At 34.6% G+C, this 26,904-nt stretch overlaps 1 protein-coding gene across 1 annotated transcript; it reads right to left on the bottom strand.

The window, feature by feature from the left end:
- Nucleotides 1-807: 807 nt before the first annotated feature.
- LOC110029045 (zinc finger CCCH domain-containing protein 62-like) lies at nucleotides 808-26,335 on the bottom strand. The gene is made up of 9 exons (XM_020731155.1): nucleotides 26,017-26,335; nucleotides 25,791-25,897; nucleotides 25,379-25,496; nucleotides 22,540-22,601; nucleotides 22,406-22,457; nucleotides 21,957-22,062; nucleotides 21,777-21,875; nucleotides 3,277-3,382; nucleotides 808-1,704 (listed from the first exon to the last, which is right to left on the bottom strand). The coding sequence occupies exons 1-9, from the start codon at nucleotides 26,241-26,243 to the stop codon at nucleotides 1,073-1,075; spliced, it is 1,509 nt and encodes a 502-aa protein (XP_020586814.1). The 5' UTR covers nucleotides 26,244-26,335; the 3' UTR covers nucleotides 808-1,072.
- Between the last annotated feature and the right edge of the window lie 569 nt (nucleotides 26,336-26,904).

Here is a 26,904-nt window from a genome sequence, read left to right as displayed (position 1 = left end):
TTTTGAAATCTGAGTTTTCTAATAAACTTCCAGACTCATTTCTGATGAAAGTTGGTGGGCTGGGAGAATTCTCTGCAAGAAATTCTTCGAATCCATTTGCTTTAAAGAGTTTCATTATGTGTTTTCCATGCCTGATAATTGTCCTATTGCAGAGGTGAATTTTCTAGTATCATGATGTTTGACATCAAGAACTTCAGAGATGTGGGTATGCAGATTTCCTTCATGTGAATGAGAGATGCAGCCGAATTGGAGCTTGTTCTGATCGTGGAGGAGTCTGAAGAATCCATTGATCGATTGCTTTGAAGTTCCAACTCTCTGATAGCATAAAGGAAAAGATGATTCCAATATTATCCAGTGCACTTTTCTCCCGATAAGTGAATTACATCATAAACTCTAGCATTTCTCCCCTACTCCCATACCTCCTCTTTCTGCCCTAGCTTTCCTTCTTATAGAAGTTTTACAAGGGAAGCTCTCCCGTGCCACAGTGATTATGGCGAGAGCTCTGCACATATGTGGGAGGAGGATGGTGCGTTAGTGAGGATATGCTGCATCGATTCTGCTTTGGTGGTAATCAGTGGAGACCAGGTCGTTGTTCTCTCTTTAATAAATAAATAACTGCCCAAAAAAAGGTATGGCCTTATGTCACTAACAGATATATATATACATCCACTCAATTCCTTTACATTTACAAATCTAACCCCTAAACTTATATTTTACATATAGGGCACCTTAGCTATGCATGAAAAGGAGTATTTCACTTTCTAAAAACTAAAATAGGCGTGCTTTATATAAAAGATTTGGGTGGTAGAAATGCAAAAAAGTAACATTTAGGTGTTAGAGATATAAATACATTGGAATTGGATGGTATGTACATAAGAAAAGCCCCCAGTGCTCATGACATCGCATTTATTTGAACCTTGAACAAAAAACAGGGTCACAAAGTTACAGAGCATACCTAATAGAATTGTCCTTCATGAGCCTCCCTATGCCTATTTTCAGATAATTTTGCAGGAAAAGAGAAATGCTCTCAAATCACTAAATGTAATATAAGCAACAGTAAGAAAAACATCTATTATGGCCAATGCTGGGTTCTGCTATGGAACTGAAAACCTGCAGGGGTTCTGCTATGGAACTGAAAACCTGCAGGCCTTTGATCAAAAGCATAATGGCCTGAGCTCCTTAAATCATACTGAGAACTAGAATTCAAATTATGTTGGCTTAAATGGCCCCTTTGATCAAACTGGAAAGAATCAACTAAATTTAATTGTCTAAAATTTCCACCCCGATTCATCAGAGAAATATTATGAGCTGCAGTGTGCCTATAGTTGTGTGCAGGGATGAGAAATCTCTCTCTGCCTGCATGTGGAGCTGCCATGCTATCACTGTGATGAAATTCTGGGTTTAAATTGTAGTAATTGTTCTGAAAAATGGGTCTCTGAGTAAAGAAATGTGGTGGTTTGGCATCATTTTTGGACTGATTAATTTGTCTCATATTTTCGTTTGAAAATGTCTTGGTTTTGAACTTCTTAGAATGCTTAGTTGAGGATGAGCATTCTGTTTGCTTGTTTCTGGAAAAGTTTTTTACATGAGCTTTGATATTGTAAGTCTTCCGCTGTTTTTTTCGAATAGGAGACTTTGAATGTTTCTTCGGTCGTTTGATTTGATATTGTTTAGAAACGGTGAGAGTTCGTTGGCGTTTGGAACCTGTAAGGGCACAATAGCCTTTAATAACCACCTTTACAAAAAGCTAAGACGCCCCAAAGGCGAATATTTGAAATACATCTCTAAGATTCTACAAATTTTCGATAGTAAAACTTTGACCGTAAATATCTCTTACAAAGGTATTGCAAATATTCAACAAATGTGTAAAATATGCAATATACAATTTGAATTTGAGATCAAATTTTAATCAAATTTGTTGATTGAATTTTGAACTAAGGATGGAATTATTGAAATTGGTGAGAAATTAATTCAAATTTATCTTTATTTTAGTTTACTATTGATAGCCTTGGCAACAATAATAGTAAAATGTATTAATGTTTCAAGTTTTCATGGGATTCACATTTGGCTATAAACTCATGAGCTTGTTTATTAAGTTTAAAGGAAGTATGCAGCCAAGATAACCTTAATTTCTATCCTAAGACTTCTATTCTAAATATGTCTTTTACAAAAGTAGTATAAACATTCAAGGAATATGCAAAAAACAAATATTTTGCTAGACTCAAAATCAGAAATAATTTTGAAGTTCAAAATAAAAGAATACAAACCACTTTTTAAGGCAAATATTTGTATTATTCTTGACTAAATTCGGATTACCTATATTTGTTAATTTTTAAATTATTATTTGTCGATTAATAAAATTGAAGTACTTTACTTCCTGCATTAATTCATTGTTTCTGCTTTGCCCTCACAGCAATTTGTAATCAGTTTTTCCTTAGGGCTTTGCTCAACTTTTTGTACTGTATAAGCCATATCTTCTTTTTAGATACGCGTAGTAAATAACTTGTTTTTCTTGCTCAACTTTTTTTCTGTGAAATATTTGATCTATTGACCTTCATAATAACTTCGAATAGCTTCAATGCAACCTACAAATCTATCATTTTGCCCTCTACAAAAATTCCTAATCATATATTAAAAACAACTATTTTTCAATGTAAATGTACACAGGAATGAAATGGCAAATTAGAGTTACATTTTGAAATATCATTCTTATTTTGACTTATACGTTATTATGAAGAACCAGAATGCATCTAAATAAAAAAGTACAATCTGCTTTATTTTTGAAATAGAATATGGACCACATGCACTAAGAGAACATGCATTTTTATTAAGGATTAAAAGTTGCCTCCCCAAGCTTAAATTCCTAGAAGGGTTTATAAGATGGATGGCTTCAGGAGATAATTAAAAAGGAGTGAGGTGCCAAAATAGTCCCCTGGCTGTTTACATGGGACTATTTTAATCCCATATGCTATAATCGTGTCAAATTAGTCTCAAACTCTTTAAATTGGGGTTGAAATAGTTATCCAAGGGGATTATTTCATCCCGTATTAAAATAATCTGGGAACTAAATTGATATTATTATAGACTATGGGGCTAAAATGACTCCTTACAAAGAGTACCCAAAAGTTCAAATATATGAGTTAAATCTTGGAATATATTCACTGATTCCTAAAGTACCCAAAAGTTCAAATTCCTGAAGGGTTTATAAGCATGGCACAACAATTATTCAGCTTGTATGAATTTGCAAAAGTTTCATAATTTTAAGAAAACGCATACCTGCACTAATTCTTGCTTTGGTGGATGCTCTAATATGTCTTGCTATGGCTCCCCTTCCGTGCTTCTCTTCAAGAACCTTTGATCTTTCAGCCTCATTGTCCCAACGCTAAAATACAACAAAATAACATGACTGAAAGGTTTGTGATTGATGATAGAAATAAAGGAAAATTAACATACATACAATTCAATTCTTATATATTTACATATCTAGCACCTAAACTTCAACTTTTACCTATATGCCACATTACCTATGCATGAAAAGGTGCATTTCACTTTTTAAAAATTAAAATGGTGGTATTTTTTATGTGATGTGAAAGATTTGGGTGGTATAAATGTAAAAAGTAAAATTTAGGTGTTATATATGTTAATACATAGGAATTGGGTGGTATTTATGTAAATGGCCCTAGAAAAAAATATATATTGATGGAAAAACTGATGGAAATTGAGACAAATTCAGTCAGCAGGAGAAAACAGACTTGTACAATAAGTTTAATCAAAGACGGGTAATTGCTTTAACCATTATTGGATAAAAAAATTTCATTGAAACTTGTGTTGTATTTTCATAAAAAATGAGCACCGAAAGTTAATTGAAGGAAATGGAAAAAATCCTTGTTATCTAGACATAAAGAGCAGAGAGAACAAGAGGATGGATATCTGTAGGACACCAAAAGAATCAAAATGGAAAAGGCTGGCTCAAAATAACGAAGGGTTTGTTTGGGATTAATTTTATATTTTATTTTTGTTTTTATAATATATTTATTTGTATTTTTTTACGTATTTTTATTTTTTACTCTTAAAATCAAATTAACATATTTTTGAAAACACTCAAAATAACAATTAAGTCTTTTGACTTTTTAAAAACAACCATACTTTAATCAGATAGCCAATAAGTTTTATTACAAATCAAAATATAAACAGGACAAAATAAAAAGAATAAATAAAAAATAAAAAACAAAAAAATATCCCAAACAACCTGAAAATTTACACGTGAAAATTACTGAAGTCTTGGAACTATGCAACTATTCTCCCTGGATCAAAAGAATTCAACTCCAAACTATTCTAGCAGGTGGTAAGAGAGATTGTCATGCATTGAAAATAAAGTAGCGGCAATCAAATGAAAATCGGAAGGATAACTTATGATTTACAAATCGGTAATCATGAATGTTCCTGTAGCTTGTTCTTGTTGGAATATAGATTAAGCTCTTTTGATGACTACAGTGAAAAGATGCAAAATGTGGATTTTGGACTCATCCTGTTCACTTATGTGCCCTGATAAGAAAATTTTTTACACTAAAGAGCCATATTCTGGTGGTTATGTATAAGGAAAATTTACATAAGTACCACTCACTCAATTCTTATGTATTTACATATCCAACACCTAAACTTCAATTTTTACGTATATGCCACCTTACCTATACATGAAAAAGTGTATTTCACTTTCAAAAAGTTAAAATAGTTATATTTTTATGCAATATGAAAGATTTCGGTGTTATAAATATAAAAAGTAAGGTTTAGGGATCAACCATGTGTTGAATGAACATAACTACAAGGGGAGTTGAAAAGGAATTTCAGCTTACCGCCACAGTAATGAGAAAAAGCGAAGAATATTTAAGTATGACTAAATATATTTCATTGTTTGGTGCAAAACATTCATTACAGCAGATTTGAAGTGCTTTGCACATAACTTATTACTAATATCTCACATGAATTGTGGCTTTAATTGTACGTGAATAAGATGGTGAATATGCCAAGTAACATTATTTTTTGAATGAGGTTAACTCTAAAGGGCGTTAGCATTAGAAGCTTTAAAAAATCGACTTTCAATTTGACCATTTAACTTTTATTATTTTAGCACATTGTCTCGCCCATTAAATTTTACAATGGAATGTCATCCTGACGAACAGAATGCATTGTTGCAACAAAATTTTCAAACTAAATTCATATATACGTATAAAGGTAGTACCTTTTTGATAAACTTGGAAATGAATAAATTTCTAATCTTGGTTGAATAATTTTTCTTTATTGTTACTTTCTTTTGCCTTAAAAAGCTTGGAGCATCTTTTTCCTTATTGAGAGTGAGCATAGTTGCGTTCGAGGAATGGTTGGTGAGTGCCCTTATTTTAAATACCATTTTGTAGCTTCTCTTTCATAGATCATATCTCCTCTCTCATCAACCATAGATAAAGGCTTATTAAGTTTAACTATACAAATATTTGAGTTCTCTTTATAATGCTTGATCTTCTTCTATGTAATATGGTGGTTCATCATATTTGATCATGAGTGATGTTTCTGCATAACAAAGAAATTTTATAACATGTTCCTGCATAAGTGTTATGGTAAAAAAGTATCATCAATGCGAGGGGAGTATGTCAAGATACCTCCAGTAATCAACATCAAAAGTGCTTAACGTTCATAAAGTATTGAGATAAAAATAAAAATAATAAGAGAACTTCTCAAAGGAGCTGATGCTTGCAGCAGGCGAGGAATAGAACTACAAATGAGACACATCCTTGAAAGTGGTATCAAAATAGTGATATTTGATAACATTATAAATAATGTAAAAAGAAATTGAACTACTCCTGGGTGATGAAAGCTTTACTTTTGGATGATTTTTCAGAGTGTATTAGAAGTTAATTATTAGAAGTTATTTCTATTTATTTTGTTGTCTTTCCTGCTATTTCTTTTTATATGTATTTCCTAATTTGTGCCTTTTTTTTTTTTAATCTTTTAGGTGTTATTAAGAAAGATTTGAGTATTATATAATTCCTTTTCTATACATCTTGTATCATATATTTATACCATTTTGCTACTTAATAATATTATCTGCTCTATTCACAAAATTTACATGGTATCAAAGCAACGGATCAAACCCTAGCCACCGGAACTTCCTGCAGGCCTTCTTCGGTAGTTTATTCTGTTATTGGCCACGCCTTCCTTGCAGGCTCTCTAGCTGCTGGACTCCTATCCTTCTTGCAGGCCCTCCAGCCGCCAATTCCTGTAGGCCAGATCTCCTGCAGTCATTCAGATTTCAATCGTTGTTTCCTACAGCTTTTTTTCCTACCGACCAGATCTTCTACAGTTTCTTTCAGCCACAACCTTCCTTGCCAACTTGATACCCTTAAGTCAAACGAATCAGATCTCTTACCGGCAGAGATCCCTCCTACCGGTCAATTTGTCACCAGCAAACCCTGTTTTTTGTTGTATGCTGCATAAGGGATCATCTACGTCTATGTCTATAGGAATTCAAGACTCATCTTCAGCTCTGTGAGAATCATAGCGAACCTCGCCATCGAGCCTTCTTCTGACGGTCGACACCAACCACAATCCCTCTGCAGACCAGAGGACCAGAAAATCACATGAACTTCTTGATCACCACCCCTAAACTTAACGACTCAAATTTTCTCCAATGATCCAAAGTCGTTTCATCGTTAGTCAAAGGGTGTGAAAAGTTCGGTGATCACACATAGATGATTCATAAATCTCTGAAAATTGACCCAGTGTATGGAGCGTGGGAAGTGAAGAATTCTATGGTCATGTCTCTGCCGATCAATTCCATGAGGACTACGATTGACCATTGTATCTATTACTTTCGTTCGCAAGTGCACTATGGAACCTACTCGGAGTAGGAAACTCAAACCAATTTTATGAGGTTTCCAACAAGATCTGCGAGGCAAAACATAGATCAAAGACCTTGACCTAGTACTACAATGACTTGGTGGTTTTACAGATAAAATGTGATCTCTACTACGACTACACATGGGACTCTCCGGCTGATCTCTCCCTCTTCTAGAAAATTGTGGAAAAGGATCATGTGTTCCAAATCCTAGCGGGTCTAAACAAAGATCTCGATGAAGTCCGAGGTCATATTTTGGTCGGGATCCGCTTCCTTCAACTCATACTGCATTCACCGAGGTATGCCACAAAGAAATTTGGAGACTTGTCATGCTCGGCACTTTGACTTCTTTAGTCTAACTGTCCGTCTTGGTCTCTAATAGTGCTCAACCCTCCTCCACGTAATCACGGGTCAATCACTTCAATTGTGATTACTGTCACAAACTCAATTAAACGTGTGAAAAGTATTGAAAACTCCACAGGAAACTAATAAATAAACCTTCAACTAAATCCATCGCTGGTAAGGGTCTCGCTACGACCTCAGAAGCCACGATAGTACATTCGACTCCTAATTGAAACATCACAGAATCACCGGACTCCATTAAGAGTCAAATGGAGCTCTTGATCGAACTAATTGGATCTAGTCAGTTCTCTTCTGGCCCGTCGACTTTTCATATTCATCAAGCTAACATTCTGATGACACTCACTAGCTTTGCATCTTCTAATCCGTCGATTATTGATTCCAGTGCCATGATCCTTCTCGACATATTCTCACGATTTTGAAATCGAACGAGACATTGAGCCCATAAAGGAAGAGGTTTAAAAATCAAAGGTTGAACTAAGGTTGAACCATGGATTCAACCAAATGACGTAATAAATTATAAATTTATGTAAAAATAGCATAATTGAAGAATTAAAAATTTTGTTACAAAGAATAATATGACATAGTAAAATCATCTCTCAAACCAATTTTGTCAAATGAGATCAAACCCCTTTGAATAGCAGTATATTTTGGAGGTGATAATAAAGATTTGAGTGTTATGTCTAGAAATACAAAAGTTGAGGTATTAGATATTAAAATTAATTTCTCTTCGAGTGAATTAAAGCTAATTATTTCTATAAAAATAAAAAAAATTATTTAAAAATAAATAAATTCTCAAATTATTTTAATAAGAATAAAATTTTCATATATTTTAATACTTTATATAACACATATAATGATAATAATTATTTATTTAGGAAAATATTAATCTCAAAATAAATTATCAATAATAATATTCATTTATTTGAGAAATTCTATTTTTATTTTTACATAAAAAGATATTTTTACTAAAAATGATATATTATTAAGAATATCATGAAAAAAATTGTTTGAATTTTATTAATCACAAAATAAATTATTATTTTTTTGTTTTATATATTAAATTGATTAATTATATAGAAATCATTTTTATTTAATTGATTATTTCATTATGTAAATCAATATATCAAATTTAATAATTTATAAGTTTCACGTGTAATATTTGTCACTGTAATTAAAAATATTTTTTCTCATGCTTGCATTGTTTTTAGTCCCACATTTCAAAGATGAATTCACAAGTTGATTTTTAAAAGAAAGGTGTTGGAACAAAGTTCAATAATTCCAAACAATTAGACACCTTTTTGGATAGGTGAGCCCATGACATTAAATAATATATTTATTTTATTGTTATATTAGTCCTTAGTCCTTACTTACAACTTAGCGACAAAAAATTAATTTGGACCCCACGCAAAATTCCAAAAATAATGAGCTAACTGTAGAAATTTGGACCATAAACTGGTTCACCGTTCAGCCACTGAACCGGCGGTTCAACCAATTTTTTATCGGTTTGATGCTGCATAAGAGTTTTAAATGAACCGAACTAGCCATGGACCAGGTTCGCAGTCGAACCGGTTGAACCGTACGGTCAGTCCAATTTTTAAAATCTTGTTTAAAATTGCTGACCGATCCCATAATTCAATTACGAGTAAAGTTGTAACCTCTTATCAATCAGGAAGTTGATATATGACCTTGATTGAGTTGCTCAATTTTCTCCTGATATTTCTTTCAAGATCATCATTCGAGAAGGATGATTGGAACAGCTAAGCTGATAGCCGGACACTACTTTTCCACGGGAAAAATAGTGTTGACGAGGTCACTCCATCTAGTAATTGCAGTATTTCATAGTCAAATGAATGTAATATTATAATTTTAAACTATTGTTTGGGTCCTCAAAGTTTTCAATATTTAAAACAGTTGTATAATTTGATGTTAACTTATAAAAATTTATCTAGTTTAAAAAAAAAACTGTTAGTTAGCTAAACATTATCGAGTACCATATCCACCACACTCTTACGCTCCATATGCTCCTTATTCACGAAGTCATAGTGATTTGTGGGACCCTATCGAACGCCTAGTTGCTTCAAAAATAATGGTTTCTTGCCTTGATTAATTATCACACTCTAATGACGAGGGTCTATAGCTTAAAAAATAAATCTAAAGTTGTTGTTAACTTCAAAAATTTACATTCATTCATTTTGACCCAATTCAAAACGTTGATTAAAGTCCTTCGGACTGACAACGGTAGTGAATTTTTTAAATCTATATTAGGGGATTTTTTTGTAAGGGCATGTCGGTCAACTTTTTAAATGATTTTGAAAATTGAAAATAACTTTAAAATTTAATTTAATATAAAAGGTATATAGTTTGGGTTTTGAAAGTAGTATGTTTTAATTTTCGAAAAATGAAACCAAATGGATCTTATTCGTCTAATAGTTTGCATAATTGTGTCCGATACCGTGAACACTACACCTTCCCAAAAGATAAATATATACATCGGCAATAGACCCAATTCTGCAAACTAAGAAATTTGTGACATCTGTTTGGTCTGCGAACCTTTTGAACCTTTTATATGTGACCGACAAGTTTCCCTACCTAATATAAAGATAAAGTAGGGTTTATTTTACCTGGGTTTCAAGTTCCCTATAGAGTCAAGCCCCTATATTTAATACATCTCAAATGGCGGGGGTCACTTGAGAAAACTCTCAATAATGATCAGAAGTACTAGTCTTCAAAAATTCAAAGTTTAGGTTTTAACGGTAGGACTTAGAAAAATAAGTGGGAGTGGTTCAAATAGGAACAATTATTTTCAGGAGTCCAAAGAAAGAAAAAGGTAGGGGATGTTACTGATCCTGAGGAGAACCCTTAGTGACTTCCCAAACTATCCTGCTGTGTGGCTGAATTTTGGAAACGAAGTTATTTAAGTGTTTAATCTTGTCAATTTTATTATTTGAGACCTACATTTGCATAATACCCGATTATGCAAATAACCCGCGAAGATAAGAGGGTTTATGTTATGTCACACGACAACCTCGAAATCTAAGGCGAATCGGGACTTTGATGCACAACATGGTTGTGTAGGAGCCTAAAAAGGGTGTGAGTATTTACGTCGCGTTGGGTAAACTACCTCAAAGTCTTATGAGTTGTTATTATGGTAGAAAGAGATAATGCTGAAGATGATCCTCTTGTCGCTCGATCCAAGCTCCTCGTCGTGTTGCCCACAAAGTTGGCTCAAAGCTCCTTTTGTAGCGATGGCTCCAAGGTTTAAGTGTTTGAGATTAGTGATTTATGTTTCACAGTTTTTGTGTCAATGTTTGGTTTTGTTTTGTTTCAGTTTTGATTTTGCATGCAAAATAAGCAAATTACAAGTAAATAAAATATACTTTGCAAAGTAAAATGCAGTAAAGTAGAATGTTGTAGATAAACTGTAAAAGCGTACCTGCGCATCTGCTACTGTTGCGTGATTAATATTGCGAACGTAGTATGCTTGCAACATATTTAAATGAACTTGCAAGAAAAATAAACATGACGAGAAAACACAACACAAAAGTCAAAAAAACGAGTAGTAGAAATCACAAGCAAAAGAAACTCAGCCACATATGAAAGACCAGGATTAGGTGTAAGACATTGGTAGAAGTGGGGACTCAGAGCTGGACTGTGTGCTTCCCGATCTTAAACAAGAGTTACCAACCCGATAATCTACAAAAAAAAGTCTTTAACTTCAATCTAAGTGATTAGTCGTGGAACATTAAAAATTTTCATAGAAAAATTTTTTGATTTTCATGCAAAAGCTATTGTTTAAATTTTTTAAATGCAGAGTTCTTTTTAACATGGAAAAGAAATTTTTATTTTATTTTTGTAAATATTTTGTAAAGTCTTGTAGCCCACATGCTAGTCACTCTAATCGTACTAAAATTACTGACAACCTGAGAGTGTCAGGGGCAACGATCCCACCAAGAATCGACGAATAGTATCATTAATCATTTCATTTCCCTTATTGAAGATCCTTGAGATAGGAGATACTATTTTAATAATCTCACTTCGTATCTCTCATTTAAGCATACATAAGCAGTGCCTTCATCGTCCTCGCCACTTAGACCCTAGACTTATTTTAGTCTGGTGATCGATAAATGGCATTAACAAATGTCCCTAATTGCCAAGAGGATCTGAGTGTAATGTACAAACTCAAATCCCGGTGCACTGGGTTTCACTATAGATTAAGTCATGGCAGGAATTCCACTATTGATTTAATTAAGCATGAACTACGTCTCGGTGCATCCTCATATCTAGTGTCTTAATCAGTTTGTGAAGCATGGTCAAGTGTCTAGTTTCATTATTCATTCGAAAATTATGTAGATGAACACTCACATAGGGTGTGTTCATAAAGTCTAGGAAGCCTACATTGAAAAATTAGGTGGATGAACTCTCACTTAGGGTGTGCTTCTAAAATCTAGGAAGCTTACACTGAAAATTAGGTAGATGAACTCTCACCTAGGGTGTGCTCCTAAAATCTAGGAAACCTACACTGAGAATTAGGTAGATTGGCTCTCACCCAGGGTGTGCTCCTAAAATCTAGGAAGTCTACACTGAGAATAAGGTAGATAAACTCTCACCTCGGATGTACTCCTAAAATCTAAGAAACCTACATTTTAATTTGTGCTTAAAGTGATTTAAGGTGTTATACCCTCAATTAAACGTTTTTGAACTAATCCTCAAATATTTTTAAGTGTCTTCGAAGTAATTAAATCAGAAATTCTCAATTAAATCAGAAATTCCTCTTTTTTTCTGACGTAACCATTGCAAAAGAAGCAAAACCAAAAAAAAAAAGCAGGTCGATCCACCCCCAAAACTAGCAAACCAAAAAGGGAGAAAGCAGAAAGTGAATCGGTCCTAAAAGGGCTTCAATTCTTTCAACAATTGTAATTTAATAGACTCTCAAGAAGAGTGCTCAAGTTTGTTCCAAGACAGCATTTTGATCGGCCTGAAAGTCCTCCAATTCAACATAAAAAAAATAAAGCCCAAAAGCCGCCAAATAGACTCGAAAAGCATAGCTCAAAAGCCATAAAACGGAACTAAAAAGTGCAGCCCAAAAGCCACTAAACAGAACTAAAAAGTACAGCCCTCAAGCCACCAAACGGACCCAAAAACTGCAGCCCACAAGCCGCTAAACGGGCCCATAAAACTCCCCTAAAACAGCCCTTAAATTCGCCTAAAAACAATGTGAAAATCGCTTCAAATCAGCCCATTAAAATGCCCTAAAACATTGCTCGAAATTAGCAATTGATAGTGCCCAAAACAGTCCTTAAAATACCCCCAAACAGTGTCAAAAACTGCTTCAAAATATTGCCCAAACATCAATTGCAAGTATAATGCACATGCCCTCTAGAATGTTTCATGCTAATATAATGCAAAATCGAAGAAGCATTACAATCCCAATTTGATATGCGCCAGCAAAAGCAATCCCACTCTCCAATTGTGTAGTGAAAGATCACATTCCGTGATGAATAACAAGCACAAGTAAAACTTGTCTGGCTACATCTAAGATTCAGCTTAAGTGAAGACGCACTTATGAAGATTATTGGAAGATTTTCATATATTCCACAAAATCCTTATGCATCCACCTATTTAACACCTAGAGGCGGATTTAAATATATATATATATATATTCTTTTTTTTTTTTTTTGCGCATAGCTGTATGATTCCAAGGTATGAAGAGTTTACATACCAAACTTTAGGTGTTAAATATGTAAATACTTAAGAATTGAGCAAAGTATATGTAAATTTTCCTAAATAAAAAAATGGATTGAATAGTTTCCTTATCTTATGAAATATATGTGGAGCTGGTGAAGATGTGTGTACCGGCAACAGGAAACAAAAGAAGCAGTGTCTTTTACTACTTCTATAGCCATCACCACTCTCGATTTAAACCTATAAGATAGCAGGAATGACGAATAGCAGGAATGACGAATAGCAAGCAAGAGTTATCACAGGAAACGATTGTGACCTAAACTTCCATTCCAATTCACTGAATCAGCAAGCATTTAATTCCTGAATTTTCACTATACCATGCTTTGGAATCAGCATTAGTCGAAACCAAATCAATAATCCAAAGAATCAACAAGGTGGAGTCGTTCATCAAGCAGTTCTACAAATTGTAATAATCAAAACAAATTTATAGAATGCTCGCCTGCTTCGTGACAGGATGCTTCTCCGAGGAAGAGTGCGAGAAAAGTGTCTGCAGGCAAGAGTGTCGACAGTGCTTTGCCGTCGAGAGGTTCTACCATATGTGGGGGCGCTGGTTGCGTGAGATCCCGAGAGGGCGGTTGCCCGAGGGGGCGGTTGGCTTGCGTGAAGGAGCTAAGCCAGCTGCTATTTTCGGCGTGAGGAGAGGGAGAACAGTGCTTTGCCGGCTGGCCGGCGAGAGGTTCTACCAGATGTGGGGGCGCTGGTTGCGTGAGATCCCGAGAGGGCGTCTGGCTTGCGTGAAGGAGCTAAGCCAACTGCTATTTTCGGCGTGAGGAGAGGGAGGAGCCCGAGAGGCTGAGGCTTCGATCGAGACAGGGAGGCGAGGCTTTCCGTGGAGTGAGGAGGTGGGCTGATAGAGGGGGATGCGAAGCAGGCGAGTGGGGGTTTCGGTGCCAAGCTGGAGAGGCGAGCGACTAGGAGTCGAGCGAGGGCGAGCGGCGCAGAAAGAGTCAGGCTCGAGAGAGAGAAAGAGGGAGTTTAGTTGAGCGAGGGAGCCGAATCGAACAGGAGTCAAGAAGGAGAGAGAGCTGGCAAGCGAGTGAAACTGAATCGAGTAGAGGAAGAGGGATCGGGCGGGAGCTTCGCTCGGGAGCGTAAGGTGAGCGAGAGAGTTCTCTTAGCCAGAGGGGATATCAAATGCTGCTTTTCGATGGAGAGGGTGTCGAAACGTGTTGAACGCTCGAGGAAGAAGGCAAGCGTTACTTTTAGAATAAGAGCGGGGCTGAATTAATCAAAGTAGCAGTTACGCGAAACCTAATTTGCAAAACTTAATGGCTAGTTATAGTGAAATTAAATGATGAATTTAAAATTTAAAATATTAAAATTCAAAATCAGGTGAGCCGGGGTGATTAGCCCATGTTCAGCACGGCTTGAACGCAGATTAAACCTGGGTCCAGCCTGGACTCGCGCCCGCTAATTAAAAAAATATACATCGATTTTCGTGTAAATTGTTTGGGCGTGAAATCATAGCAATACAGGTGTCATTTCTAACTAAATTAGATGTTCCAAACGGGCCTGCGCGGTCCGTTTCGTCATCTGGAGTTGTCCAGGCGAGTTTACCGACGGTCGCGCTAAAAATGTGTCAAATTGTGGTGTTCGTGAGTGCTCGAGTCACGAAGGTTTTACCTAAGCCAGTCTGATCCTGTAGAAACTCATTTTGGAGCCCTCTACATATTGGTTCTTAGCTCTTGCAATTACAAGTTGAGTATTTGAAACCACTCATGCGAGTTTTTCACAAAGATGAGTCAAGAAGTGGTTTGAAATTCTACGGGAGATGGACTCCATTACTAGTCTGCTAGAATGGTCAATAAAGAACTCCTAAAGCTAGATTTAGATTTTGGGTTTTGGGAGTAAGAAACTAAGACCTCACTGAAAATGAGGTCAACAGGGCATCCTCCATCATAGCTCATGTACGGATGCTCCTCAACAAAATGGGGTAGTCAAGTGGGAAAACCGACACCTTCTCGAAGTTGCTCGTTCTATTATGTTTCAATAAAATGTCCCAAAACGGTTTTGGAATGATGTCGCACTTGCCGCCACATATCTTATAAATAGAGTTCCCATAAAAATTCATAATTTTGGACCCCGTTAGCAATCTTGAGGTCATATTTTCCTATCGATCGGATCTTCTCCACTTTAGACCCCAGAATATTTGGGCGCACTATATTTGTTCGAAACACTACCACAACTCGTAGTAAACTTGATCTTCGTTCAAACAAATGTATCAACCTTGTATATACTGCAACTCAAAAGGGCTATTGGTGCTTCAATCCTATAACATATAAACTCTATATGAGTGTCGATATCTCATTCTTTGAAAGTGTTCCCTACTTCCCCAACACTGCCTCAAGTGAGACGGAGCTAGATTTTTTGGACATTACTCCTTTCTCGACTCGGTTGGATATGCCACCAACTACTCTAGCCACTGTTCCCGAGGAACCATCCGTCGCACTGAATCCACCATCTACCAGACCAACATCTCCTCTACCCACTCTCCGTGGCTATACTCGGCGCATCAAACCCTCAGTTGAGACCCATCCCAATAATCCTAATATTGAGCCTGTTGCCTCTTTGCAAGACTTGTAATCCGACCCAGCCGACATCGCCTTCTGCTCCGAATGAGGAGGTGAGTTCTACCATTGAGATACGTAATCAGGCTTGCTCTCTTTACTCCATAGAAAATATGACTCATTCAACAGCTTATCGCTGACCTACAAATCACTTATCACTTTCTTGACAGATCATCGTATTTCATCCACTATTAAGGCAGCATTAGTCGACCCTTCCTGGAAAGTTGCGGTAATGAATAAGATGTATGGCTTTCGGCGAAATCACACATGAGATGTTGAACTTCCTCGGGGAAAGAAAGCAGTTGGTTGTCGGTGGATCTCAAACACCAAATTTAACTTCGATGGAACCTTTGAACGCAATAATGGACGGTCGGTCGCCAAAGGCAACTCACAAACCTAGGGGGAGCTAGATTTTTTGTTTCAGTTGCTAAATTGAACACCATTCGAATCTTGTTATACCTTGCTGTGAATTTGGATTGGTCATTACTCCAACTGGATGTCAAGAATGTCTTCCTTAATGGCGATCTTACAGATGAGGTGTATATGTCTCTATCTCCAGGTTTTGACTGTACTTCTTTCTGAGGACAAGTTTGTTAACAACGGAAGTCCCTCTATGGACTGAAGCAATCCTCTCGGGTCTGGTTTGACAAGTTCACAAAGGTGGTAGCGGGCTATAGAGTCTCATATACATCATACTCTCTTCTGTCGTCATTCCTCTAATGCTCAAATTGTCATCCTTATCGTCTATGTCGATAATATTGTGCTCACCGATAACGATATGCCAACCTTGGAATATCTTAAAGGCATCACTGCCAAATCATTTGAAATGAAGGACTTGAGATCTCTCCAATACTTCTTAGGAACTGAAGTTTTCCCAGCCCTCTCGAGGCATCTTCCTTTCCAAGCTCAAATATGTGATGTTCTTATTGACAGAGACCAACCTTTTACTTAGCAAACAAGTAGTTGTTCCAATGGACCCATTGAGAGATTGTTTGATGTTCCCCATGTTGTTCCTGTGAACAAGACACACTATTGGCACCTTATGGAGAAAATCATTTATCGCCCATACACGCCCAGATATTTTGTCATGCGGTGGGTATTGTAAGTCAGTTTATACATGACCCCTATGAGCACCATTTCAAAGTTGTCCATCAGATCCTCCATTACTTAAAAGACACACCGGACTCAGGTTTGTTATTCTTGTATCACACCTCTCGTTCTATTGCAATTAATACAGTTGATGATTGAGTTGAATCCATCCATGATCGACGTTCTACCTTAGGGTATTGCTCATTTGTGTGGAAAAACTTAGTCACATGGAAAAGCAAGAAACAGACAGTGGTTGCCCGAAGCAGTGCAGAAGCCGAGTTTTGTTCAAGGCCCTTGGGAATCTATGAAGCGTTCTTGTTATGCATCATGCTCCGTGAATTATGTATATTGGTTTCTGCTCATCCACAGTTGTTATGTGATAATAAAATCGCAATTAGCATTGCTCATAATCTGGTCCAACATAATCGCACCAAATATGTAGAGATTAGCTATGACTTCATCAAGGAGAAGCTCAATTTTGGAGAGATTTGTGTTTCATATGTCTCATCCAGCAGTCAACTCGCAAATATCCTCACAAAGAACCTTTATCGGCTGTTGTTTGACGACTTCAAATTCAAGTTGAACACGATTGACATCTATGTTTGAACTTGAGAGGGATAATAGAAGTTATTTTTACTTATTTTGTTGTCATCCAGTTATTTTTTTTATATGTATTTCTTAATTTATGTATTTCTTTTTTATCTTTTGGGTGTTATTATGAAAGATTTGGGTATTATATCTTTCCTTCTCTATATCCCTAGTATCATGTATTTATACTCCTTTGTTGCTCAAGAATATTATATAATCAAAGTTGGGGAATTTATCACCAGTGATGCTATTTTAAAAATTTCTTTTTATCATTACACATATTTTGTCACAAGATATGGCAGACTTCCCTGCATACAGTGTCGACGAATACGAATAATGGAAACCCTTCCTCTCAAGTGACAAAAAGAATCATGCACACCTAAGCATTCGAAAGAGAAAAATAAAAAAATATTAACAAAAAATCCTCACCCTTTTACATCAATGATGGCTTTTGAAAACTTTAAACGGCTATTGAAGTGGTGTTGAGAAGTTTAGGATTGGTAGATGACAAACGAGAATGTTGCCAAATGTATAATTAATGGACAAATTTAGAGGTGAGATTGCCTTGCAGTAGGTGGTTAGGTTTACTTTGATGGAAAAAAAAACTAGAGCCTCCATATTAGTGGTTTGGAATGTTAGCTAACTAATGAAGATAATTTTAGATTAATTGAATATGTGGTTATGAGGTTATGAAGTTTTAAGCGAATTAGTCACAACGAGTGGACAGAATAAGTTGGTGTTCTATGTAAGGAATATGGCTCAATTTTTGTGGATTTGAAGTGTAATAAGACTTTGGAAAGGAGGTGGGGAAGTAGAAGAACAAGAAACAAGAAATAAAAAGTCATATTAGGGTTTAAGAACTTTAACAGCGGTTAATTTGCAAACCAACTCAAACAGCTGGCAGCACCAACTTCTTGTTGTAAATGTTTCAATATTCAGAAACAAATAATAACACACTAAATTAAAAAAAATAATTAAATGTTTGATTCATTCTCTTTAATTTTTAATTTGTGCGGATTTATAAGGTTTCAAAATAAGATTAAATATTTACAATATTTCTGCTAAATTAAATTATATTACCGTACTAAAATTAAAATAAATAAATTAAAAATACAATTAATTGACATGATGAGCATTAAAAACTGATCAAATAAGAGACTTTCTAATTTGTTATGTATCACCAACATTACTATATGAGCGATAAAAATAACAATCACATCATAAGAAAATGAGATGAGATTTATAATGATTTCGGTTGAAATAGCAATGTACAATTGCAACACAGTCAAGAAGAAAAAACAGAGTCTGAGGAGAGTTAGGTACAAATGGTAAGCTCTCGAGCATAAGGCAAGCTACCTAAAAGGAGCATATAGAAGAGAATATACCAAGAAGAAACGTTAGTGGGGAGAAGTTACAACAAGTGAGAGGATAGGAGAAAGAGATAAAAGCCGTGTGTACCCTTAAAAAAAATTGCACTTATGTATGAATCTAAAATAAACTACTGATGGGATTAAGTATTGACTGTCTTGAAGTAACACCATTCATATGGCTAATTGAGAATTTAATATAAACGATGTTGGCACTCCATGAGATAATAAAGATGACATGACAAAGCGCTGAATTATATTGAGAAAAGGAATGCTGACAATACTAAGATCTTAGGTTATTCAATAGCAACTTGGAATATATTAACTTTATGGAAAATGATTTTAGTGAGTGTAGTAGCAAATGGTGTATCGCGATTTCCTTGAATGTTTACGTATTCAAATTTTGTGATGTGTGTAGACCATTGATCATGATTTGTAAATGACCTTAGTTAAGGTGCCTAAGGCATGCCCAAAAAAATACACGGTCATAAAAGGAAATAGATTCATTAAGAAATGACAACCATAAGAAGACACTTTTGAGGGACGGGCAATTGAGCTACATTCCTAAATATAATTCCCAACATAATTTTCGACATATTTCTTCAATAAGTCAATTAAGCCAATGATGATTAAATATGTTATGATAGTAGTAGCTATGTATACGGTGGAAATTGCATCCAAGGTTAATGACTATTTTAATAATAATAGTCATAAAATATATGAGTTTTAGGGTTTGCTCAAATCTAGAAGTGTGTAAATTATATCCATTAACATTTAAGTCATACGAGTTAGCTATCATTTTGTCCATATAATCATTCATATTTGTGCGGTTTACATGTTCAAATTTTCTGTATCATTTCATCACATATACAAGATTATAAATCATTATTAGTTACCCAAAAGATTCACATTGGCATTCTTATATTGCTTGTTCGAAAATGATCTAGTTATTATGGCAATTTTAAGTTTACCGTTGATGTGAAAATGAGGCATATACAATTCAAACAGGTAAAAGCTAATGGTGCATCTAAATCCCAAAAAGTTTCCAGTAGGGACTGTTACGAAATTAACAACATGAAAGAAGCATTCGTAATTCATGGTTTAAAAATTATTTGAGACACATGCCTTAATGTGCACTTAATATGGGCGCACAAACACCTTGACGCTTACACCTCATTGTCATCAATGAGGCTGCTTTTTTTTTGCTTGGGCATATCCCCCAAAGTTTTACACCATGAGATAGTTGAAGCAGCACCTCAATGACTTTATATAAAAAAAAAATCCATTATATTATAATATAATATTAAAGCATGCAATATTATATTGAAATTATATTATATAACTAATATATCTCCTCAGTCAATCATAGCAGCTCATTTGACACCTTAGGGTTTAGGGTTGCAAGGCCGGAGAGTAGTTTACCTCTGTAATTAACTAACAAGAAGTACAATAGCTTTGCTCTAATGCGCAAAAAAAATATCAAATACTTAATTCGTTAGAGCCAAGTTTCTTCAAGCTAGGCAGAATGATGCAAAATTGGAAAGCACATAACTTTTTCAACATGCGAGAATACAAAATGAATGGGTGGTATGACAATTTCCACTGTGCCTCTTAGTTCTGAGATTAGCAGCTTACTTTAGTGGCCTACAACTATAGCAAATGATAATTTTCTTCAATAACTATTGAGACTCTAGCGATTAGCAGTGTTCATTCTTTGGCTTTCTTCAACTGGCAGTATAAAACATGAATTTTTTTTTTATTGTTTTGGGAAAACCAAGAGCAATTTTGCTTAGAAAATTTAGAAACTTCAAGACATGGGAATTCTAGAGCTAGTACTTTTTGATTAAATATCAGGGGATTCAGCGGAATTTTTTATTTTAGGTCCTTTATGACTAAATACATGATCTTGAGACAGATAAAATTCATCAAACATTCAGCGTTTAAGAATTGAAGTTCTAGTCATCCTCAAGTCTTACACGAGTAGTTGGACATGTATTCTTTTAGTGCTACAGGGGTCTTGATAGCCACTTACTCTAAAAGGTCTCCCTATATAGGTGGGAGGACAGAAGCTTTTGTGCAATTTCTATCATTTTTCTTGCCATTAATTTATCGACTGAGTAGTTTGTACGTGATTGAAGTTCTGTCAAATGTGCTAAGTGTTAGATGCCTTTTAGTATTGTGAATCTTGGTCATTGCTATAATTTTACATGGTTTATTAATTTTCTTGTGCAATTTCAAAATTTAATGACTACTAGATTATTATTTGGAATAAAATTAGCATGTTGGCAGTTTATATATAAAAAATGATTACCTATTATATCAAACAACCTTGGCAATTGTGCCTTACAATCCAGTCAAAAACCCAAATCAAAGACTAACAATTCCCATTGTACCATATTATATTGATTATTGTAAGGTACAATGAGAACATAAGTTATGACAAGCACTGTAGAAAACTAAAACAGAAGGGGAATTTATATGAATATCACCCAATTCCTATGTATTTACATAGCTGACGCCAAAAAATACCAATCAAAGATTTTATATCACATTGAAAATGTCACAATTTTGACTTTAAAAAAGTGAAATACACCTTTTCATTCATAAGTGGTATATCAATATGTATGAATTGAGTGGTATGAATGTAGCTCTTCCAAAAGAAATATAGATTCTAGGGCTCTAATTATCTCCAATACAAATCAAAATGAGAAAAATTATGCAGTGCAAAAAGTTTGTGTCTCCAATGATAAGCGTACGCTTGAAACTTCACATCATAGAGGCTTCAATGAACTAGACAATTTAAATTTTAATTATTCGGGAAATTTTACATATCTTGCACACATTTCTTATCTACTTACATATCTCACTCCTAAACTTTCATATTTACAAACATAGCATTTTGGTGCTTTAAACTTATGCTTAAAAGGTGTTTTTCACTTTTACAAAGTGATAATATTACCATTTTTTATGTCATATTAAAGATCTGAGTGCCATATGTAAATAAGAAAGTTTAGGTGTGATATATGTAGATAAGTAAGAATTGCGTGCTATGCATGTAAATGCTCCTAATTATTTTTTTCCCTCAAAAAGGATTTACAAGGCCAGACCACAGGTTAGCAATGCATCGATTTGATTCCATGGTCAATTCAGAGATAAGAAATGCAACTTTACCTGGCGGAAAGTTCTGTATCGATAGAGATTACGCCCCTTCACAAGCAAAGGATGTAATGATGGCAATGGATGAGCACCTTTGCTCCACAATACTTCGACCTTTTTAATCATGTAACCAAAAATAAAAAAACATAAGCTGCTTAACAAAATAATTATCAGGTAATTTATAGCTCGACTTACAGTAAAAGTGTGTTGCTGCTTCGCTCTGCCATAGCTTTCCTTAACAATCCTACCAGCAATTGTTCGCTTTCCTATAACTATTCCAATTCTTGAAACTTTGTTGGACCTAGTAAAAAAATTAGGAGGTTCCTAGTCAAAGAGTGAAATCAATAACAAGGTGAAATAGTGAAGGAAGATTTACATGCATACCACTCAATGCTTATGGATTTACATCTCTAACACCTAAACTATATTTTATACAGATATGCCACCTTACCCATGCATAAAAATGTGTATTTCACTTTTTTTTAAGTTAAAAGAGTGGTATTTTTTATGTTACATGAAAGATTTGGGTAATATAAATGTAAAAAAGCAAAGTTTTGGTGTTGGATAAGCATAAGAATTGGGTTTTATGTATGTAAATGCCCCAATAGTGAAAAAGAGACTTTGTAATGCAAAAAAAGATTTACTTATCATAGACTCGTTGCTTGAAAATGACAACATCACCTTGGCAGACATCACCTGTAAAATGACAACAATAACAATTCAACCTGCTAGGCAAGTGATATAACACGAATTTAGAGTGAAGGGGATAAAATATTACCTGTACAGTTGATAGAAAATGATGACTTTGGATACAACCTCTCGCCCTTTCCATCTTTTAGTCTGACGAATGCATAATGAAAATGATAATTACAGGTGCATGTTTAGATTCAGTAACTAAGAACAAAATAATAAAAATAATTCCCCAAAAAAACCTAAGGAAAAAATTAGATTCTTATTTGCTATTCATTTTTCGCGGGCTTTTTTTTCTGCAGTTCTTGTGCGAATTAAAAGTATGAAGCGAATCCTCGGCACGTTTTTCAATCTTTTTTCGCTTGCGTCAACAGGTGGTGAGTACCAGTAATAGATTTGAGGTTAAATGTTTAATGATAAGTATAGAAAGTAAAAATAAATTCAGTAAGAAAAATTATCATAAAAGGAAAAAAGTAGCAACTCTGATGGGTAGTAAATGTTAAAATGGATTAATTTATCATAGAACATGATGAAATTTAATTTGCCTTGCTTATTCCAAAGAATAGGAAGGGAAATAGAGGAGAGAATAAAAAGTAAAACAAACATGTTAGCTGGGCAAGAGTCTGTTAAACTTCATGACAAATAAATTCTGTGGGAGGCAACAGAACCCTGGTATTAAGAGATACATTATTATGATATTTGGTGTTGACAAACGAAAAAGTGCATAGAAGGCAACCTCAACGTAGCAGAGATGAGACAGCCCAGGTGGATGAGTAGAAAACTATAAAACTAGTATCAGAAAGCGATGAGGTTTGCAAATATGTCAAAATTATGGAGTAAAAGTGAGTTAAGGGACGGATTCATAAGGGAAGGACAGGGGCAAAAACATAAAATAGAAGTAATTTGGTGAAGTTGTTTGCTAGGAGAGTTAAAAAACTAATATTTTTAAAGAAATGAATAGAGAAGATGGTTGGCAATGATCACACTTGCAAAAGGTGAAGATGGACAAAAAAATGATCATTCGTGTAACAAAATTTCAAATATGATATTTTTAACTTTTTTCAGACAAAAATAGACATGTCATGGATAACATGAGAACTATACTCTAGGATTAATGATTATGATTCTATGCATTAATATACTAGCCCCATCCCAAAGCATGGGAATGCCAGTGGAAGCAAACATGAAAAAAATAGAGGGAAAAAGTTTCCTCCCCAACCCAAAAGGTGGGAGTAAATGATCAATTAAGAATTGAACCCCATTCCAATGACCATGTTAACTTAATCAACAGAAACACCCATGAAAATCTATAATAGATTGTAAACTAGATGGGCTGTATTAAATTGAGATCAAACCTGCTTTCCTACAAATGGTTGAGGCCTATTATCGGGTCAACTATTGGGTCTATAAATTGGGCCCTTTTCCATGCTAGTTAGATCAAATCAAGTCATATTTCAACCAAATGATAGGCCTCATTACATGTTTCAATCACTCCAATATACATCTGTGTTTCTGTTAAATTAATTTGTATTGCATCTTTTACAATCTCTTGTAGAGATTTAATGTTCATAGATTTGCTAGGTGAAATCTATTGGTAAACATAAAATTCTTGAAGATTTTGAATGACATTTATATATTACAGTCTCGTGGCTGTCAAGTCTACTAATACTAGAAGAAGTCTTAGATGTAAAGCTTGGGTTAGTGAAGTGTCATTTTGTAAACATAAGCAACCAAAAAGCTTAATTGTAGATGTAGGCTTGTTGGGTGCAGAACCACATGGAAGATATTCTTATGTCAAAATTGTTTTTATTTAGATTTACTTATAAACTTATGCTGAATAATTAAAAGTTCAGTTGATGCTGCGAATGTTTTATTACATGATCTTTTCTTAGTCCGGTCAAATTAATTGCCAACATGGATCTATTTACGCCACCCTATCTTTGTTGTGGACATTTCATCGGTGTTTTGGTTGGGTTGAATCAAAAGTTCATGAGTTTATGTAGCAGCATTAATCCATTCGAATTGAGCTTGCAACTCTCAACAGTCACAATTAACTGAACATCATACGCAACAACATTACATATTTGTGCAGTTAAACAGCTTTAACATGGAAATTATTTAAAAATGGCATTCACCTACATGCTACGCAGTTCTTATATATTTACATGCCTGATGCAAAAACTTTGCTTTTTTACATTTATACCACACAAATCACTCACATCACATCAAAAGTGCCACAATTTTAACCCTTAAAAAATTAAATAAACATTTTCATCATATAGGTAAGGTGGCAATTGGCATGTATGTAAAAATTGAAGTTTAGGTGTTGTTAGATATTGTTAGATATGTAAATACATAAGAATTGCGTGTTATGTATGTAAATATTCCCATTTAAAAATTTTCAAAAGGAATTTCAAATGACCTTGCAACCTTTCCAACTGACTAAACAATACATAAGAACATACCAGATTAGCTTCAAGGGAACCACCTATCACTAACTACTAGCGTTCAAGACTTCTCCATATACATCGATAGAGTTGAAAAAGGCCATTAAATTATCATAGGTCATAATAACATAAACAAATGATAAAAAAAATAAAATTTAATTTCCCATAAGGCAATTTACCAACTTCTAAGAAAATGAGTTCATAACCAAGATAATAGGAAGATTTGCATGCATAAACTCAACTACTACGTTATTTACATATCTAAAAAAGTGGTATTTTTATGTGATATGAAATATATGAGTGTTATAAAAGTAAAAAGGTAAAGTTTACATATGTAAATATGTAGAAATTGGGTGGTATGAAAGTCTTTCCATGCCCCTAATCTAAAACTCCATAAGGTTTCAAGCAGACTCAAGGGTTCATAAAAGAATGTAAATCTAGGCAGCTTCAAAAATTCTCAAAGGTATATCTATCGCTCACCTCCAATGCTCAAGAATTCGTTGGATACAGGTTGCTTTTCCGCCACTTATTATTAGCTCATGTTTTCTCAAATAGGCTTTGCACTCTTCCAACTTCAGTACATCCAATTTTTTGTTTCCTGTTTGATAAAAATAGTAAGGAAAAAAAATAGTAGAACAGCATGTATAATAAGCCAGAATCATTAATCGTCGTAATTCAACATAGAATACCCCGTTCATATCAACAAGATATGCGCGCCTGTGAGAAGATGTATCTTCTTTCCAAAATTAGAACAAAAATAAATAAATAAATCCAATCAGAATGTAAACTGATGCAAATTTGTAGTCAGCTTGGCCGATTGGTATATAAGATGTAGAGGAAATAGGGGGCTTAATTGAAAATTTGTGATTGGGAAAAGGTTTGAGGGAAATACTTTGGCAAAGAAGATTAACGACTTTGTCACAAAGATCTTTATCTGTAAGTTTACCCTCCTTCCAATCACAACCATCGTCGTCCTCGTCCTCAATGCTGTCGTCTTCGCTGGGTATCCAATCCCAAAACATCGCCAGAAAAAAATCAATATAACCCTGTAGGTCATAACTTCACAATAACAGATAAATGAGAGTTAAAAGACGGATCATGGATGATATCTAACGTACTCACACCCCTCCTCATCGGAACTCTCATCCGATTCCACCTCTACTTCCTGATCTGACTCTGATTCTGATTCATCCTCTTCATCTTCTTCCTCCTCACTTTCCGTCTCATCTTCTTCCTCTTCGCTTTCGTAGTCGCTTTCTTCGTCCTCTTGCCCTGAGCTTTCTTCTTCGTCTTCTTCATCGTCTGATGAGGAAGAGATGTAGACAGATTGTTTCGCCTTCGACATAGTCCCGGCGGCAGCCAATTTCTCCGGCGAAATTTCGGAGCAAGAAGCCTGAAGAGTGATGAACACAACACGGCCGAGTTTATTACAGTAGCTTTTACATATTTCGAACAATATTAGTTAAAATAACTAAATCTTGATTAACAAAAGTTAACATCAAAATTACTCATTAACAAAACCAAAGCAATTGATAACTTTTATTTAGTCATTTTTTAAAATATTATTAATATTTTAATATTTTTTTTCTAATAATAACGATTAATTTATTTAATATTTGAGATTTTTATGTATCATTTATCCGAAAAGTTTAATTTAACATTTTAATCACCCAAACTTTAAATATTACATTTTAATTATTTTTTTCATTACAACCACTCTACTTTGTTCTTAAATGACTAAAATGTTATATTTAAAATATTGAGTGCTTAAAATATAATATTTAAAATTTAAGTAGTTAAAATATTATATTTAATTTTTTTATGATTGTTATGTAAAATCTAACTTATTATTAATTATATTTATACTTAGGGTTGTCAAAACGGCTCGTTGTTCGCAAACAGCTCGTGTTTGACTCATTTGTTAAGTTAACGAGCTGAACAAGAACAACACGAACAATATTTGTTCGTTAGCGTTCGGCTCGTTTTGGCTCTAAATACTACTATTT

This window comes from Phalaenopsis equestris, unplaced genomic scaffold, assembly GCF_001263595.1.
Source record: "Phalaenopsis equestris unplaced genomic scaffold, ASM126359v1 Scaffold000544, whole genome shotgun sequence".
Taxonomy (NCBI): Eukaryota; Viridiplantae; Streptophyta; class Magnoliopsida; order Asparagales; family Orchidaceae; genus Phalaenopsis; species Phalaenopsis equestris.
This window is presented reverse-complemented; position numbering and strand designations above follow the sequence as displayed.

Coding starts and splice junctions, on each gene's coding strand:
- LOC110029045 (XM_020731155.1), bottom strand. CDS start 26,243: ATGTCGAAGGCGAAACAATCTGTCTACATCTCTTCCTCATCAGACGAT. Junction 25,497..25,790: donor CGTTAATCTTCTTTGCCAAA/GTATTTCCCTCA, acceptor TTTATCAAACAG/GAAACAAAAAATTGGATGTA. Junction 21,876..21,956: donor AGCAGCAACACACTTTTACT/GTAAGTCGAGCT, acceptor ATGATTAAAAAG/GTCGAAGTATTGTGGAGCAA.